Source organism: Coregonus lavaretus (genome assembly GCF_964263955.1).
Source record: "Coregonus lavaretus genome assembly, chromosome: 5".
Taxonomy (NCBI): Eukaryota; Metazoa; Chordata; class Actinopteri; order Salmoniformes; family Salmonidae; genus Coregonus; species Coregonus lavaretus.
The window spans coordinates 10,485,585-10,506,143 of NC_139992.1; the positions used below are offsets into that span (position 1 = coordinate 10,485,585).

Sequence of the window (20,559 nt, forward strand, 5' to 3'; positions counted from 1 at the left end):
CTCTCGCCGTGCCTCTACATTTTCCTTCCCTCTATACACCAATGGCTCCCGTAACCCGGTGGCCTTCTCTCCTCGTCCACCAACTCGCCCCTTATCTGCCTCCAGTGGCCCCGTCGTCCCTGCCATGTGCCCCCCCCTAAAAATGTCTTGGGGGTGCCCCTCGCCTGTCCGACGACTGCCCGGTTGGCGCCGCTTCTCCTCTCCTGCCTGGGCACGCTGCTTGGTCCTGTATTGGTGGGATCTTCTGTCACGATCGTCGGATACAGAGGACCAAGGCGCAGCGTGGAAGGTGAACATATTTATTAAATAATGATTACCCGAACAAAAACAACAAATCGATACGTGACGTCCAAAGGTGCAAAACACAAACCTACACAGGAACAAGATCCCACAAACACTGTGGGAAAACCACCTGACTAAATATGGTTCCCAATCAGAGACAACCAGCAACAGCTGATACTCGTTGCCTCTGATTGAGAACCACTCTGGCCAACATAGATAAACAAAAACTAGACAAGACACAACGAGCACAAAACATAAACTCTACACACCCTGGCTCAACTTAAGAGTCCCTAGAGCCAGGGCGTGACACCTAAACTGACTTAAGAAATGACATGGTGTTTTTGGAATAACAGTAGACTGACATTATCATGCTATTATATTTGGTTTGTTATGTACAATACTAATGAATCATTAAGTAATCTTGCGAGACATAATGTAGCACCATTATGAGAAGTGACGGACCGTCGCTCCGCTGCGCACCGGCAGCACTACACCCCTAATTATAACGGTTGGATGACTTTGGGAGTTTCACGTAACCACAGCTCTATGAACTAAGTGGCGCATTTAGTTGACTCCAACATTTGTTTTACACCATTGCAGCAGCGGAAAAGATTTGGGGCTGACTCAAAATAATTCGGGGCTAAAGCCCCGAAAACCAAGTCCTGGTGACGTCCATGTTTGACACCAAGGGTTTCTATTGCTTTGATAGTGTTTAACAACATGTTGCCGCAAACGAGAGCGGGAGAAGCTGTCTGTGCAACAGAAGTCACAGCAACGGTGCACATACAGGCATAGAAGGGGAAGGGGTGTGTGGCGGGAGAGAGGGTGAAAACGCTACGTCGGGGAATGCAGCTGTGCTGCAGCAAGGCAAATTGGTGCTGTGACTTCATCGCAGCAACACATCATCTAGCGCCAAATCAAGGGGCCAATGGCAGATCTCACTGAAAAAGAGTTGGCAACACTGCCCAGTGGTGGTGAGTATACCTGTAGCCAGACCATAGACTGCTGGTTATGTATAATTTAATCATTATTATCACTATCATCGCTAGCATAGCTGACGTTAGATACCTACCTAACTAGCTAGCTACCACACCCCCAAGCCAACTCACGCTTGGCTTCTGACATGGCTGCCAGCAAAAAACTCAACCAAATCAGCGGGTGCAGTTCCCCTTTAAAAAGAATCAGCTGCTGGGGCTGGGCGGTCTCCTTGATCGTGCTCTGAGGCACCGACACAGATTGTGAATTAGGAGCTAGCATTAGAGGGCTTTTCACTGCATGCTCTTAGTCCTGGGCAAAGTGCAGTGTGAAACTACTTTTTTATTTTATTTAACCTTTATTTAACTAGGCAAGTCAGTTAAAAACAAATTCTTATTTACAATGACGGCAAAAGGCCTCCTGTGGGGATGGGGGCTGGGATTAAAAATATTAATATTGGACAAAACACACACATCATGACAAGCAAGACACCACAACACTACATAAAGGAGAGACGAACACAACAACACATCATGGCAGCAAAACATGACAACAACATGGTAGCAACACAACATGGCAGCAGCACAACACGGTAGCAGCACAAAACATGGTAAAAACATTATTGGGCACAGACAACAGCACATAGGGCAAGAAGGTAGAGACAACAATACATCCCGCAAAGCAGCCACAAGTGTCAGTACGAATGTCCATGATTCAGTCATTGAATGAAGAGATGAAGATAAAACTGTCAGGTTTGAGTGTTTACTGCAGCTCGTTCCAGTCTCTAGCTGCAGTGAACTGAAAAGAGGAGCGACCCAGGGATGCGTGTGCTTTGGGGACCTTTAACAGAATGTGACTGGCAGAACGGGTGTTGTATGTGGAGGATGAGGGTTGCAGTAGGTATCTCAGATAGGGGGGAGTGAGGCCTAAGAGGGTTTTATAAATAAGCATCAACCAGTGGTTCTTGCAACGGGTATACAGAGATGGCCAGTTTATAGAGGAGTATAGAGTGCAGTGATGTGTCCTATAAGGAGCATTGGTGGCAAATCTGATGGCCAAATGGTAAAGAACATCTAGCCGTTTGAGAGCACCCTTAGCTGCCGATCTATAAATTACGTCTCCGTATTCTAGCATGGATAGGATGGTCATCTGAATCAGGGTTCGTTTGGCAGCTGGGGTGAAAGAGGAGCGATTACGATAGAGGAAACCATGGCTAGATTTAACCTTTGCCTGCAGCTTGGATATGTGCTGAGAGAAGGACTGTGTACCATCTAGCCATACTCCCAAGTACTTGTATGAGGTGACTACCTCAAGCTCTAAACCCTCAGGGGTAGTAATCACACCGGTGGGGAGAGGGGCATTCTTCCTAACAAACCACATGACCTTTGTTTTGGAGGTGTTCAGAACAAGGTTAAAGGCAGAGAAAGCTTGTTGGACACTAAGAAAGCTTTGTTGTAGAGCATTTAACACAACATCTAAGGTCCGCCAGCTGAGTATAAGACTGTATCTTCTGCATATAAATGGATGAGAGAGCTTCCTACTGCCTGAGTTATGTTGTTGATGTAAATTGAGAAGAGCGTGGGGCCTAGGATCAAGCCTTGGGGTACTCCCTTGGTGACAGGCAGTGGCTGAGACAGCAGATCTTCTGACTTTATACGCTGCACTCTTTGAGAGAGGTAGTTAGCAAACCAGGCCAAAGACCCCTCAGAGACATCAATACTCCTTAGCCAGCCCACAAGAATGGAATGGTCTACTTTTGATAAACAGGGCAATTTCTTTTTGCCCTATAACAGTTAGGATCAGCTTAGGTAGATCCCATTCTCAATCTTTTCAACCAAACACCTCACAGAACTTCATGAGTGCCGGCCTGCCAGCAGAGGAAAGTTTGGGGGCTTGTCAAACCAAAGTACAGCATGAGGGTAATTGTTACTCCACCCCTCGAACAGGGAGTGTTGAGGCACCTCGATGTTCCAGCCCAGGCAAGGTCTTGAGGAGCTCGGTTCTACGATGGTTAAGTGGGTGAAATGAGTCCCCATCCTAGGGCAAGTTCTTAAATGGAGCTGACCCTTACAGCAGCCCTGCTGACACAGAGATATTACAAAACGGTAAAGGCTCTCTTTGGAAAAAATAAGCTAAGTCAGTCTGAAAAAGAAATTCAGCAGATGTGGTGAAGAAAGTAGGTAAAACATTACTGTCCTAACAGCAGCAGTGAACCCCTGACTGGAGGGCTAACCCACAATCCACCTGAGCCTGAACAAAGCAGGCTAAACACAGGTAGCCAAGTCTCCTGGCTCCAGAGAGGGACATCCTCAACTATCCTGTCCCCAGTTCCCACTCTCACTCCCCAGCTGCATATTCTGGTAATACCCTGGAGTAACTGCTTTAATGGTGACAACAAACACCTTGAATGAAGAGCGAGAATCTGCTGATACAGCACTTTTTGAAGGCTAAAGGATGGAACTGAGCTCATTTTCTAAGGGAAGGAAGGAGACCTGATGAGACACACACAAAATATTTGTTATACTATCGTTGTGGGGACCAAACAATTGATTCCCATTCAAAATAATATTTTCCCTAACCCTAATCCTAACCCTTAACCCTAAAACTAAACTTAAACCCTAATTTTAAACCCTAAGCCTAAAATATCATTTTTTCCTTGTGGGGACAGGCGAAATGTCCTTGTTTTCGTATCCTTGTGAGGACTTCTGGTCTCCACAAGAATAGTAAAACCAAACCACACACACACACACACAGTTAGAAGAAGAAAGTCTCCAGGATTACAGGATACAGGACAGGTAGGCAGTGCTGTAAGAATACAACGCTGAGCAAGCAGACAGGACCTGCCTGGGGAATAATGATGGCTGCCTGACTGGTGGAGCCAGCCCGCACTTAAATACAGAGAACAGCCACTTAGACCAGAGCAGGACAGACGTGATCCAGGATCCTCATTTACCTTGCTGAGAAGCAGAGGTTTTGCCTGGAGAGCAGATGCTTCTCAATAGCGAACTATAGAAGAATCAATAATACGTTTGTAACTGCACAGCTAATCACTGGAACGAGCTTTAACTTTAAGATAAGGGTGACTAGTCAGAAAAGTACTGCACATGATGGTATTTTTATCAGTGTGAGAGGCGGTGATCTAACAACCTTTATAATCACTGCAATCTGCAGCAATTAGAGGAAGTTACTGATGTAGATAGTTTTAGACTTGACCTCCTTACCTTTGACGAAGAGGTCACTGCTGGTTCAACTCTCAGAGGGTGGAGGGCACAGTTTGAAAAACACTTACTGTGCACTAAAGTGCTGTCACTTAAGTACCTACCTCTGAAGACTGACTGAAGGGATTATAAACAGCTTCCAAACTGCCACCATACCATAACTATCACAGTAACTAGCTAACTGCACACTTTTGTTATAGATTTGTTATTTATGTGGGTCTCCATACACACAGGTTGGATATTAGTGAGATGGAGGGCGGCTGGTCTTACCTGGAGAGACAGCCAGCTGAAAGTGGTGTAGCTTGTTCTCATCAGGGAAGCTGGCTTTACACGTACCTGAGATAGGGAGGAGGAAGTGGGAGAAGAGAGAGAGATAAGGGCATTTATAAACTGGGTGGTTTGAGCCCTGAATTTTGATTGGCTGAAAGCAGTGGTATATCAGACCGTATACCACGGGTATGACAAAACATTTTTTTTTTTACTGTTCTAATTACGTTGGTAACCAGTTTATAATAGCAATAAGGCACCTCGGGGGTTTGTGGTATATGGCCAACATACCACGGCTAATGGCTGTATCCAGGCACCGCGCGTTGTGTCGTTCCTAAGAACAGCCCTTAGCTGTGGTATGTATTGGCCATATACCACAAACCCCCGTGGTGCCTTCTTGCTTTAAAATCTCAGTTGTTATTAGCCAACGATTACAGTTGCATTTATCTTAGCTTAGTGGTTAAGAGCGTTGTGCCAGTAACCGAAAGGTCGCTGGTTCTAATCCCCGAGCCGACTAGGTGAAAAATCTGTCGATGTGCCCTTGAGCAAGGCACTTAACCCTATAGTCTCCTGAGTGGCGCAGTGGTCTAAGGCACTGCATCGCAGTGCTAACTGTGCCACTAGAGATCCTGGTTCGAATCCAGGCTCTTCGCGACCGGGAGACTCATGGGCGGCGCACAATTGGCCCAGCGTCGTCCAGGGTAGGGGAGGGAATGGCCGGCAGGGATGTAGCTCAGTTGATAGAGCATGGCGTTTGCAACGCCAGGGTTGTGGGTTCGATTCCCACGGGGGGGCCAGTATTAAAAAAACAAAACAAAAAAATAATAATAATATGTATTCACTAACTGTAAGTCGCTCTGGATAAGAGCGTCTGCTAAATGACTAAAATGTAAAATGTAAATGTAATTGCTCCTGTAAGTCGCTCTGGATAAGAGCGTCTGCTAAATTACCAATGTATTTATTTATTTATATCTTCGCTGGGAAATGTACATAGTTATCTTAAATCTATGTGAATCCATGTGTGCATTATACATCTAGGCCTAGCTCATCTTATCTGTGTTATGCTAATCTACACTGAGTGTACAAAACATTATGAACATTATGCTCTTTCCATGACAGACTGACCAGGTGAATCCAGGTGAAAGCTATGATCCCTTATTGATGTCACTTGTTAAATCCACTTCAATCAGTGTAGATGAAGGGGAGGAGACAGGTTAAAGAAGGATTTTTAAGCCTAAAGACAATTGAGACATGGATTGTGTATATGTGCCATTCAGAGGTTGAATGGGCAAGACAAAATATTTAAGCGCCTTTGAACTGGGTATGGTAGTAGGTGCCAGGTGCACCAGTTTGTGTCAAGAACTGCAACACTACTGGGTTTTTCACTCTCAACAGTTTCCCGTGTGTATCAAGAATGGTCCACCACCCAAAGGACATCCAGCCAACTTGACACAACAGTGGGAAGCATTGGAGTCAACATGGGCCAGCATCCCTGTTGAACACTTTCAATGGAGTACTATATTTGGCTGTGGAAGTAAGCAGTAACATAATCTGCCAGTGGCTCTGAATCACCCCCTGGTGTTCAGACTGGAGCCCTACAATACATCTGAGCCATCCACTGCTGCCTGCACCCGCCTCTTGGGTTACCAGTGAATCAGCACATCTCTCGCTCTAACACACAGTGAGACTAATGAGCCATCAGAACATTAAACACATGAACCAGCTATTGTATAATGTTACACTGCATAGTGTTAAAGGGTGTATACTTACTAGGGAGGTTGGCTTCAAGTTCTGCAACTTCTGCAATGAGAGAGTGGAGGGGAGAGAAAGGGGGGAGAGAGAGGGGGGGGGGGAGAAAAAGGGGGGAGAGAGATAGGGAGAGAGAGAGCGAGAGGGGGGAGAGAGAGAGGGGGGAGAGAGAGGGGGGGGGAGAGAGAGGGGGGGGGGGAGAGAGAGAGGGGGAGAGAGAGAAGGAAGAGAGAGGGGGGAGAGAGAGCGAGAGGGGAGAGGAGGGAGAGAGAGAGAGAGAGAACAACACAATTAGACCTAACCAAATCATGAGAAAACAAAAATAATTGGAAAGAAATAACAAAAAAACAGAGCAAACTAGAATGCTATTTGGCTCTAAACAGAGAGTACACAGTGGCAGAATACCTGACCACTGTGACTGACCCAAATTTAAGGAAAGCTTTGACTATGTACAGACTCAGTGAGCATAGCCTTGCTATTGAGAAAGGCCGCCGTAGGCAGACCTGGCTCTTAAGAGAAGACAGGCTATGTACACACTGCCCACAAAATGAGGTGGAAACTGAGCTGCACTTCCTAACCTCCTGCCAAATGTATGACCATATTAGAGACATATTTCCCCCAGATTACAGAGATCCACAAATAATTTGAAAACAAACCCAATTATGATAAACTCCCTTATCTACTGGGTGAAAAACCACAGTGTGCCATCACAGCAGCAAGATTTGTGACCTGTTGCCACAAGAAAAGGGCAACCAGTGAAGAACAAACACCATTGTAAATACAACCCATATTTCTGTTGATTTATTTTCCCATTTGTACTTTAACTATTTGCACATTGTTACTACACTGTGTGTGTGTGTGTGTGTGTGTGTGTATATATATATATATATATATATATATACACACACACACACACACACAGTGGGGAGAACAAGTATTTGATACACTGCCGATTTTGCAGGTTTTCCTACTTACAAAGCATGTAGAGGTCTGTAATGTTTATCATAGGTACACTTCAACTGTGAGAGACAGAATCTAAAACAAAAATCCAGAAAATCATATTGCATGATTTTTAAGTAATGAATTTGCATTTTATTGCATGACATAAGTATTTGATCACCTACCAACCAGTAAGAATTCCGGCTCTCACCGAGCTGTTAGTTTTTCTTTAAGAAGCCCTCTTGTTCTCCACTCATTACCTGTATTAACTGCACCTGTTTGAACTCATACCTGTATAAAAGACACCTGTCCACACACTCAATCAAACAGACTCCAACCTCTCCACAATGGCCAAGACCAGAGAGCTGTGTAAGGACATCAGGGATAAAATTGTAGACCTGCACAAGGCTGGGATGGGCTACAGGACAATAGGCAAGCAGCTTGGTGAGAAGGCAACAACTGTTGGCGCAATTATTAGAAAATGGAAGAAGTTCAAGATGACGGTCAATCACCCTCGGTCTGGGGCTCCATGCAAGATCTCACCTCGTGGGGCATCAATGATCATGAGGAAGGTGAGGGATCAGCCCAGAACTACACGGCAGGACCTGGTCAATGACCTGAAGAGAGCTTGGACCACAGTCTCAAAGAAAACCATTAGTAACACACTACGCCGTCATGGATTAAAATCCTGCAGCGCACGCAAGGTCCCCCTGCTCAAGCCAGCGCATGTCCAGGCCCGTCTGAAGTTTGCCAATGACCATCTGGATGATCCAGAGGAGGAATGGGAGAAGCTCATGTGGTCTGATGAGACAAAAATATAGCTTTTTGGTCTAAACTCCACTCGCCGTGTTTGGAGGAAGAAGAAGGAAGAGTACAACCCCAAGAACACCATCCCAACCGTGAAGCATGGAGGTGGAAACATCATTCTTTGGGGATGCTTTTCTGCAAAGGGGACAGGACAACTGTACCGTATTGAGGGGAGGATGGATGGGGTCATGTATCGCGAGATCTTGGCCAACAACCTCCTTCCCTCAGTAAGAGCATTGAAGATGGGTCGTGGCTGGGTCTTCCAGCATGACAACGACCCGAAACACACAGCCAGGGCAACTAAGGAGTGGCTCCGTAAGAAGCATCTCAAGGTCCTGGAGTGGCCTAGCCAGTCTCCAGACCTGAACCCAATAGAAAATCTTTGGAGGGAGCTGAAAGTCTGTGTTGCCCAGCGACAGCACCGAAACCTGAAGGATCTGGAGAAGGTCTGTATGGAGGAGTGGGCCAAATCCCTGCTGCAGTGTGTGCAAACCTGGTCAAGACCTACAGGAAACGTATGATCTCTGTAATTGCAAACAAAGGTTTCTGTACCAAATATTAAGTTCTGCTTTTCTGATGTATCAAATATTTATGTCATGCAATAAAATGCAAATGAATTACTTAAAAATCATACAATGTGATTTTCTAGATTTTTGTTTTAGATTCCGTCTCTCACAGTTGAAGTGTACCAATGATACAAATTACAGACCTCTACATGCTTTGTAAGTAGGAAAACCTGCAAAATCGGCAGTGTATCAAATACTTGTTCTCCCCACTGTATATATACATATACATATATATACACATAATGACATTTGAAATGTCTTTATTCTTTTGGAACTTCTGAGTGTAATGTTTACTGTTAATATTTATTGTTTATTTCACTTTTGTTTACTATCTACTTCACTTGCTTTGGCAATGTTAACATACGTTTCCCATGCCAATAAAGCCCTTAAATTGAATTGAGAGAGCGAGAGAGACAAACTAAGAAGGCATCCTGCTTGCGTTGGTGTCTAGGAAAGAGCAGTCAGTGGTGCGCACCAAATCCTAAAGGAACAACACATCATCTCCCACGTTCCCTTCCCGGTCTCTCCTGTCTCGCTCAGAGCTTTGTTGTTTGGATGCTAACTAGAGGAGATGCCCAAAAACACGCTGCAAAAAAGTTACCTCATTTATAGGCTGAATGTGTGACTGAAACAAATGTTATGAAACTGTAGCTACACAGTGTAATTATGGATCTCATAAATCAGGGTGTAACTGACTCAACAACAAAAAAAAGACAATATGACGGATGGACCAGACCCGCAGACGTTTCAGCAAATAATTTGCACCTGGTAACCCAGTCAGGTTGTCTACAGGCAGAATCATGTGGAGCAGACCTAACTCAGCAGGAGGAAGGGTTTGCATTGCAAACACTCTCACACACACACAGAGCTTGAAAATGATATATATTTTTACACCCCTCCAGACGGTCCAGTGTGTGACTGTATAGTAACACTATGGTCCTGTGGGGAGAGAAGGGGTTACACTTTTGTGTTCCTCTTTCCTTACAATCCCTGCCGGTGCTCTGGCTACAGTAAATGAGGCTTTGATACAATGCTGTGCAAGCAATTTTAAAACAATAAGTCATGACAAAATTGTGATTGGAAAGTCTTAACTGTACATGGATTATACAATGACTGGTCTGGTGTAGTTTAAGCTCCACACTGTGCAGCATGTTCCCTCGCTCAGATCTCTTTAGAACTGTGACTGTGTACTTTGTGGGGAAACTGCCTTCAGTAGATGACTGTGTACTTTGTGGGGAAACTGCCTTCAGTAGATGTTGGGGTGGATGATTAAAAGGTGCACTATGCAGAAATCACTCCACCATTTCCTGGTTGCTAAAATTGTAATAGTTCGTCTAATTTCAGTTTGACACAAAACAAGCAAGTATAGTGTACAGCAGGGTTGCCCAACCCTGTTCCTGGAGAGCTACCCTCCTGTAGGTTTTCGCTCCAACCCTAGGTGTTACTAACCGGATTCATCTTATCAACCTGCTAATTATTAGAATCAGGTGTGCTAGATTAGGGTTGGAGCAAGAACCTACAGGACGGTAGCTCTCCAGGAACAGGGTTGGGCAGTCCTGGTGTAGAGAATCGTTGTACCATCTAAACCACTTTGAATTATATTTTCCATAACCAACAGAAGCCCACCTCCTCAATCACTTCACTGGACAGATGAGCACCAACAGAGATGTTTTACTCTAGCTAGCTCTTCAGGAAACACTAAAACAGGAAGTGGGCAAAATATGACCTCTCCTAGTGCTCCTCTAGAGGACTGACTCTGGCTCTGCAGGCTAAGAGACCTAACATAACAGAAAACTCAAATGACAGATAGAACTTAAGAACTTTATTTGACCTGAACGACCCAGGAAATGAAAAAAAGAGAACAAAATCTAAAATTGATCTAAAATAAAAACAATACTTGGAGGAAACATGGGGCAGAGACTGGGGAGAGCACATCCAATTTGATTGTGAACGGGAAGACATCCATCTCATTTGCATAAGATAGGCATTTGACTTTGAATCTGAATGGATATAAAAAATAAAATAAAAATTTAAACAGGAACTAAAGAGCTTGAGAGACAAAATGGGAGCGTGTAAAGAAAAGGAGAGGAAAGATTAAGGGGTTGGAAAGACTACAGCGACAGGAAGATCGTGATCAAATGTAAAGAAAGACAGAGTATGGAAAATGTATGAACGATAGAGACGGAAAGATGGAACCTTTGAAATTCATGAGAAGAGCAATACTGCTTAAGGCCCTGGAAGCCCTCGTTCAAGGGCAAGACGACTGAGATCAGGGGGCAAGACGACTGAGATCAGGGGGCAAGACGACTGAGATCAGGGGGCAAGACGACTGAGATCATGGGGCAAGACGACTGAGATCAGGGGGCAAGACGACTGAGATCAGGGGGCAAGACGACTGAGATCAGGGGGCAAGACGACTGAGATCAGGGGGCAAGACGACTGAGATCAGGGGATAAAGTGAGGCAGGAAGAGAAACAAAAAGAGAGATATCTGAGCTGGAACGCAGGAGGAGAGGACGAGGGGGACTAAACCCACCCAGACAGACAGTTCCATTAATACTAAAACCAAAGGCAGATTAGACAACCCAGACAGACAGTTCCATGGGCCGCATTAATACTAAAACCAAAGGCAGATTAGACAACCCAGACAGACAGTGAAACCAGACTGGCCTATATTCCCTTTATGCCTATTGGCTGTTCCCCAATATCACCCAGCCTGGACTGTCTTCAGAACAGTCTACACTGACCTCCATCTTTAGTTTAGCTGCGTACTACTGGAGCTCCTTTCATACGTCTCTTAAAGTTCATCCATACCCTGTAGGATTCTGTCCACACACAATACATTGTCAGAGATATTGGGATAAAAACATCTGCTAAATTGCAAAATCTGGACCCCTACAAATCAGCTGGGCTAGACAATCTGGACCCTTTCTTTCTAAAACTAGCCGCCGAAGTTGTCGCAACCCCTATTACTAGTCTGTTCAACCTCTCTTTCATAACGTCTGAGATCCCCAGAGATTGGAAAGCTGCCGCGGTCATCCCCCTCTTCAAAGGGGGTGACACTCTAGATCCAAACTGCTACAGACCTATATCCATCCTGCCCTGCCTTTCGAAAGTATTTGAAAGCCAAGTTAACAAACAGATCACCGACCATTTCGAATACCACCGTACCTTCTCCGCTATGCAATCCGGTTTCCGAGCTGGTCACGGGTGCACTTCAGCCATGCTCAAGGTCCTAAACGATATTATAACCGCGATTGATAATAGACAGTACTGTGCAGCCGTCTTCATCGACCTGGCCAAGGCTTTCGACTCTGTCAACCACCGCATTCTTATTGGCAGACTAAATAGCCTTGGTTTCTCAAATGACTGCCTCGCCTGGTTCACCAACTACTTCTCAGATAGAGTTCAGTGTGTCAAATCGGAGGGCCTGTTGTCTGGACCTATGGCAGTCTCTATGGGGGTGCCACAGGGTTCAATTCTTGGGCCGACACTTTTCTCCGTGTATATCAATGATGTCGCTCTTGCTGCTGGTGACTCTCAGATCCACCTCTACGCAGACGACACCATTTTGTATACATCTGGCCCTTCATTGGACACTGTGTTAACAAACCTCCAAACGAGCTTCAATGCCATACAACAATCCTTCAGTAGCCTCCAACTGCTCTTAAACACTAGTAAAACTAAATGCATGCTTTTCAATCGAACGCTGCTGGCACCCGCCCACCCGACTAGAATCACCACTCTCGACGGGTCTGACCTAGAGTATGTGGACAACTACAAATACCTAGGTGTCTGGTTAGACTGTAAACTCAACTTCCAGACTCACATAAAGAATCTCCAATCCAAAGTTAAATCTAGAATCGGCTTCCTATTTCAGAACAAAGCCTCCTTCACTCATGCTGCCAAACATGCCCTCGTAAAACTGACTATCCTACCGATCCTTGACTTCGGCGATGTCATTTACAAAATAGCCTCCAACACTCTACTCAGCAAATTGGATGTAGTCTATCACAGTGCCATCCGTTTTGTCTCCAAAGCCCCATACACTACCCACCACTGTGACCTGTACGCTCTTGTTGGCTGGTCCTCACTACATGTTCGTCGTCAAACCCACTGGCTCCAGGCCATCTATAAATCACTGCTAGGCAAATCCCCGCCTTATCTTAGCTCATTGGTCACCATAGCAGCACCCACCCGTAGTCTGCGCTCCAGCAGGTATATCTCACTGGTCATTCCCAAAGCCAACACCTCCTTTGGCCGCCATTCCTTCCAGTTCTCTGCTGCCAATGACTGGAACGAATTGCAAAAATCTCTGAAGCTGGAGACTCTTATCTCCCTCAATAACTTTAAGCATCAGTTGTCAGAGCACCTTACCGATCACTGCACCTGTACACAGCCCATCTGAAATTAGCCCACCCAACTACCTCATCCCTATATTGTTATTTATTTTGCTCTTTTGCATCCCAGTATCTCTATTTGCACATAATCTCTTGCACATCTAGCATTCCAGTGTTAATACTATTGTAATTATTCTGCACTATAGCCTATTTATTGCCTTACCTCCATAACTTGCTACATTTGCACACACTGTATATATATTTTCTGTTGTATTTTTGACTTTATGTTTTTTACCCCATATGTAACTCTGTGTTGTTTTTATTGCACTGCTTTGCTTTATCTTGGCCAGGTCGCAGTTGTAAATGAGAACCTGTTCTCAACTGGCTTACCTGGTTAAATAAAGGTGAAATTAAAAAAAAATTAAAAAATTAAAAAATATACAGCTATGGAAAAATTAAATGTTTCTTAAAATCAGCATCTCTACATGTATGACAGCCATTCCATTCCAGTGTCTGTTGAATTCCTAAACAGGCACACCTCATTCTACTGAATTAGGTACTGATTAGGTGATCACATGAACCAAATCTTATTTAACGAGGAAAAGTATAAAAACCACTGCTGTGGTCATCACTATCCTCTTGCAATAGGACCAGCTGGATGGCAAAAACAGTGCTAATAGTACCTCAAAAGTAATATTAATCAAAAAATAACTATTGACCATGCCAAAAGAGTTGAAAAGGAACATTTTGAGTGAGGAAAATAAGGGTTCAATTCTGGCTTTACTGGCAGAGGGATACAGTGAGTGTCAGGTTGCTTCCATCCTTAAAATTTCAAAGACGGCAGTTCATAAGAACAAGGTCAAGCAGCAGACATTGGAGACAACAAAGCTACAGACCGGCAGAGGGCGAAAACAACTCTACTGACCGGGATGACCGCCAACTCATTCGAATGTCACTCAACCACCGTAGGATGACATCAAGTGACCTACAAAAAGAATGGCAAACGGCAGCTGGGGTGAAGTGCACGGCAAGGACAGTTCGAAACAGGCTCCTAGGGGCAGGGCTGAAGTTACGCAAAGCTAGAAAAAAGCCCTTCATCAATGAGAAGCAAAGAAGAGCCAGGCTGAGGTTTGCAAAAGACCATAAGGAATGGACCGTAGAGGACTGGAGTAAGGTAATCTTCTCTGATGAGTCCAATTTTCAGCTTTTCCCAACACCTGGTCGTCTAATGGTTAGACGGAGACCTGGAGAGGCCTACAAGCCACAGTGTCTCGCACCCACTGTGAAATTTGGTGGAGGATCGGTGATGATCTGGGGGTGCTTCAGCAAGGCTGGAATCGGGCAGATTTGTCTTTGTGAAGGACGCATGAATCAAGCCACGTACAAGGTTGTCCTGGAAGAAAACTTGCTTCCTTTTTCTCTGACATTGTTCCTTAACTCTGAGGATTGGTTTTCCCAGCAATACAATGCACCATGCCACACAGCCAGGTCAATCAAGGTGTGGATGGAGGACCACCAGATCAAGACCCGGTCATGGCCAGCCCAATCTCCAGACCTGAACCCCATTGAAAACGTATGTAATGTGATCAAGAGGAAGATTGATGGTCACAAGCCATCAAACAAAGCCGAGCTGCTTGAGTTTTTGCGCCAGGAGTGGCATAAAGTCACCCAACATCAATGTGAAAGTCTGGTGGAGAGTATGCCAAGACCCATGAAAGCTGTGATTGAAAATCAGGGTTATTCCACCAAATATTGATTTCTGAACTCTTCCTAAGTTAAAACATTACTATTGTGTTGTTTAAAAATGAACATGAACTTATTTTCTTTGCATTATTCTAGGTCTGACAACACTGCATATTTTTTGTTATTTTGACCAGTTGTCATTTTCTGCAAATGAATGCTCTGAATGACAATATTTTTATTTGGGATTTGGGAGAAATGTTGTCAGTAGATTATAGAATAAAACAAAAAATGTATTTTTACCCAAACACATACAGTGAGGGAAAAAAGTATTTGATCCTCTGCTGATTTTGTATGTTTGCCCACTGACAAAGACATGATCAGTCTATAATTGTAATGGTAGGTTCATTTGAACAGTGAGAGATAGAATGACAACAACAAAATCCAGAAAAACGCATGTCAAAAATTTTATAAATTGATTTGCATTTTAATGAGGGAAATAAGTATTTGACCCCTCTGCAAAACATGACTTAGTACTTGGTGGCAAAACCCTTGTTGGCAATCAGAGGTCAGACGTTTCTTGTAGCTGGCCACCAGGTTTGCACACATCTCAGGAGGGATTTTGTTCCACTCCTCTTTGCAGATCTTCTCCAAGTCATTAAGGTTTCGAGGCTGACGTTTGGCAACTCGAACCTTCAGCTCCCTCCACATATTTTCTATGGGATTAAGGTCTGGAGACTGGCTAGGCCACTCCAGGACCTTAATGTGCTTATTCTTGAGCCACTCCTTTGTTGCCTTGGCCGTGTGTTTTGGGTCATTGTCATGCTGGAATACCCATCCATGACCCATTTTCAATGCCCTGGCTGAGGGAAGGAGGTTCTCACCCAAGATTTTACGGTACATGGCCCCGTCCATCGTCCCTTTGATGCGGTGAAGTTGTCCTGTCCTCTTAGCAGAAAAACACCCCCAAAGCATGTTTCCACCTCCATGTTTGACGGTGGGGATGGTGTTCTTGGGGTCATAGGCAGCATTCCTCCTCCTCCAAACACGGCGAGTTGAGTTGATGCCAAAGAGCTTGATTTTGGTCTCATCTGACCACAACACTTTCACCCAGTTCTCCTCTGAATCATTCAGATGTTCATTGGCAAACTTCAGACGGCCCTGTATTTGTGCTTTCTTGAGCAGGGGGACCTTGCGGGCGCTGCAGGATTTCAGTCCTTCACGGCGTAGTGTGTTACCAATTGTTTTCTTGGTGACTATGGTCCCAGCTGCCTTGAGATCATTGACAAGACCCTCCCGTGTAGTTCTGGGCTGATTCCTCACCGTTCTCATGATTATTGCAACTCCACGAGGTGAGAACTTGTATGGAGCCCCAGGCCGAGAGAGATTGAAAGTTATTTTGTGTTTCTTCCATTTGCGAATAATCGCACCAACTGTTGTCACCTTCTCACCAAGCTGCTTGGTGATGGTCTTGTAGCCCATTCCAGCCTTGTGTAGGTCTACAATCTTGTCCCTGACATCCTTGGAGAGCTCTTTGGTCCTGGCCATGGTGGAGAGTTTGGAATCTGATTGATTGATTGCTTCTGTGGACAGGTGTTTTTTATACAGGTAACAAGCTGAGATTAGGAGCACTCCCTTTAAGAGTGTGCTCCTAATCTCAGCTCGTTGCCTATATAAAAGACACCTGGGAGCCAGAAATCTTTCTGATTGAGGGGGGGTCAAATACTTATTTCCCTCATTAAAATGCAAATCAATTTATAACATTTTTTACATGCATTTTTCAGGATTTTTTTGTTGCTATTCTGTCTCTCACTGTTCAAATAAACCTACCATTAAAATTATAGACTGATCATTTCTTTGTCAGTGGGCAAACTTACAAAATCAGTAGGGGATCAAATACTTTTTTCCCCTCACTGTACATATAAATAGTAAAACCAGAGTAACTGATAATTTTGCAGTGGTCTCTTAATTTTTTCCGCAGCTGTATATTATATAGGCCTAGACTGGGCCTATTCTTCAACACACAGCACTCACTATCAATGTGCTTTCCTGGACATTAGAAAAGGGAAACTTTTCGGTAACACTTTACTTGACACCCAGCGTCATAACACGGTCATAACATGTCATAACAGTTGATATAACTTGTCATAACATGGTCATAACACTGTCATTACATATTTAGACCTGCTGTGACATATATTGCATTATTATATGGCTGGTTATGACACCTACATAAGAGTGTCAAAACCCACAAAACCTACTACACAAGGAAAAACATTCCATTACACAATAGCCTATGTGTCAACAGTATTTTTATGTTATGTGTTTTTTATTTTTTTTGACCATATTAAATTATCATTGTAATTGCGCACACATTGATGTCAGACATGCACCTACCCTAATGCTCTGTTGCTGATGACTGGGATGAATGCAGGAGCAGATTTCAGGAGCAGGACAAGACACCCTCTTTTTGATCGATGACTGACGTAAGGGCATGTACGTGACAGGCCTATCTGGCTTACATGATTATGATGCTCATAATGCTTCTTTGCAGTGTCATAAAGTGTATTTTCTTAGTCCAAGTAAAGTGACACAGTATGGTCATAATGCTTCATGACAAGAGTCATAAAGTGTATTTTCTACAAGTTATTTAAAAGATGATGAAAAAAACATGACTAAAGAATTCATTACAACAACAAAATGATTTAAGAAACAAGCTTTCAAACTAAAGGAAACGTCTTGGCAGAGAAAAAAAACAAATTCTAATAAATGTGGGTTTTGACACTTATTTGGGGTATTTTATTAGGATCCCCATTAGCTGTTGCGAAAGCAGCAGCTACTCTTGCTGGGGTCCACACAGAACATGAAACATGACAATGAAGAACATTAATAGACAAGAACAGCTCGAGGACAGAACTACATACATTTTAAAACGGCACACATAGCCTACATAAAGACATCCACACAATATCTAGGTCAAATAGGGGAGAGGCGTTATGACGTGTAGGTGTCAAAACCAGCCATAAAAGGCGGCGATACATGTCACCACAGGTGGTCGACCAAGAGTAGTCTGTTCTTTCTTTTTATATGATTATTCTTTCGACCAATCGATTGGTCTAAATGTTAAAAAATAATTTGTGAAATTGTTTATCCGACATGTTATAGTTGCATGAGGCATGATGCGCCTCGAATGAGTAGGCTTTTAAACAAACACTCAAACAGGCAACAGAAGCAGGATGTCTTATTTTTGTAGATACACTATATACAGTATCTCACAAAAGTGAGTACACCCCTCACATTTTTGTAAATATTTGAGTATATCTTTTCATGTGACAACACTGAAGAAATGACACTTTGCTACAATGTAAAGTAGTGAGTGTACAGCTTGTATAACAGTGTAAATTTGCTGTCCCCTCAAAATAACTCAACACACAGCCATTAATGTCTAAACCGCTGGCAACAAAAGTGAGTACACCCCTAAGTGAAAATGTCAAAATTGGGCCCAAAGTGTCAATATTTTGTGTGGCCACCATCATTTTCCAGCACGGACAAATCTGGGTTTGGTGGATACCCAGAGAACACTGCCTGCATAGTGTCAACTGTAAAGTTTGGTGGAGGAGGAATAATGGTCTGGGGCTGTTTTTCATGGTTCGGGCTAGGCCCCTTAATTCCAGTGAAGGGAAATCTTAACGTTACAGCATACAATGACATTCTAGGCGATTCAGTGCTTCCAACTTTGTGGCAACAGTTTGGGGAAGGCCCTTTCCTGTTTCAGCGTGACAATGCCCCCGTGCACAAAGCGAGGTCCATACAGAAATGGTTTGTCGAGATCGGTGTGGAAGAACTTGACCCCATCGAACACCTTTGGGGATGAATTGGACTGCGAGCCAGGCCTAATCGCCCAACATCAGTGGCCGACCTCACTAATGCTCTTGTGGCTGAATGGAAGCAAGTCCCCTGCAGCAATGTTCCAACATTTAGTGGAAAGCCTTCCCAGAAGAGTGAAGGCTGTTATAGTAACAAAGGGAGGACCAACTCCATATTCATGCCCATGATTTTGGAATGAGATGTTTGACGAGTTAGTCCACATACTTTTGGTCATGTAGTGTATATATGGATGATTTATAAAGCCAGGCCCATTTAACAGTTAGGCTATTGATTATAGACCTAATTAAGTTGGGGTTTCCTCTCTCCTTAATTTTCTTAAATTAAGGCAAGGGCTGTTTTCTCGTCTTTTAACTCCGCTGTTGCTTCCGCCGCATTGTTCTCAACACCAATATGTTGGTTAACTTTGCCATTATGCACATAGCAACATGGTCTAGGAAAAGGCGCCAATTCAACAGCGCACTGATGTGTTTCAGAACCGCAGACAGCGACTGCTATCCAACGCGGGAGAAAGCGCATTTGTTATAAAATTATATTTTTATTTGTGTTGCACCATTGTTCTTACATAATATAACCATATACAATTTCAGTAGTAAATGTCTTAGACTGGTGGACTGTGCCATCCCCACAGCCTCCACAATGGATCAGTCCACTCAGACAGGCGCGAATCAGACAGGTGTTTTGCTAAACATGATTATTCATTTATTTCCTGCTACCGCTCGACTAAAGAAATCTTGGTCGACCAACAGCCTATCGACCAAACAATCAACCAGTCAACTAAATGGGGTCAGCCCTAAAATATATGGGTCATGACAGTGTTATGACCATATTATGACAGGTTATGACAAGTTATGTAAGCTGTTATGACATATGACATGGTTATGACTGTCATAATATGTTATTACACTGGATGTTAATTAAAGTGTTACCAACTTTTCTAACTAAAATGAAGAGATGTTGGACATCCTTTTATTGTATAATATTCTATAGTCTACACATTTTGCCATGACTTATGCTTTGTTCTTATGCTATCTGAGTAACTCAAACATTATAACAAAACCTATACCATGACATGTTTGAATTTTTCCTCCCAACTGTCTAGTTTCTATTTTGGTGATTGTTAGTTCTTATTTAAGATGATCTTATTTTAAAATATATAGCTCCATTATCTTTTCTACATACTTCATTTCTGGTTTTAGTTGTTCAAGTTTATATTGAAAATGTTTTACCATCCCAAATAATCAAAAATAACCGTTTTTTTTTTTTTGGGGGGGGGTCATATTTTTGTGACTGCGGACGACGATTTAGCAGCGACGACCCACCTCTGCTAAATTAATGGAAAGGAAAAACTGGCATTACAAAGAAGCACAGCAAGGTCCACCCGGATGCTAGTGTGAAACGAGTTACTGGAGGAGATCGATATATACATGTAGAGGACGTCGTGTGTATTGTACCTTTGATGAGCAGCCGGTCCCTGATAGAGACCCTGTGAGAGGAGTCGGAGGGGCCCCCAGGAGGTCGGCCAGACTTCACCCCCTCGTCCCTCTTCAGCTTATTGGCCAATGTCAGCATGGCTGCCCCGCGCTCTCTCCTGAAAACACACAATGACATGACAGAGCAGTTGATCAGTGACTGTGACACATGCACAAGAGCCAGGATGTAGTGATATTACAATACAACATGACCAATTAATAATAGCAGTAGGCTATAACAACAACATGAAACAAATAAAGAAATACCTAAGCACTCAAATCCCTGAGAAATAAGGAAATAACTAAGCACTCAAATCTCTGAAAACACTCTCCTTTGCTTAAGGTTCACAAGTTCATTAGACGAAGTAAAGCCCTGCCAG

The 20,559-nt window shown here is 43.7% G+C and overlaps 1 protein-coding gene across 1 annotated transcript in view; it reads right to left on the reverse strand.

Annotated features, from left to right (window-relative positions):
* Positions 1-20,559, reverse strand: part of LOC311129072 (NEDD8-conjugating enzyme UBE2F-like) — a 121,260-nt gene that overhangs the window by 96,980 nt on the left and 3,721 nt on the right. Inside the window, exons 2-4 of the mRNA XM_084161341.1 lie at positions 20,162-20,298; positions 6,513-6,542; positions 4,746-4,811 (exon numbers count right to left, since the gene is read on the reverse strand). Of these exons, the coding sequence (XP_084017467.1) occupies positions 4,746-4,811; positions 6,513-6,542; positions 20,162-20,279 (214 nt within the window). The 5' untranslated portion in view covers positions 20,280-20,298. The remainder of the gene's footprint in view (positions 1-4,745; positions 4,812-6,512; positions 6,543-20,161; positions 20,299-20,559) is intronic.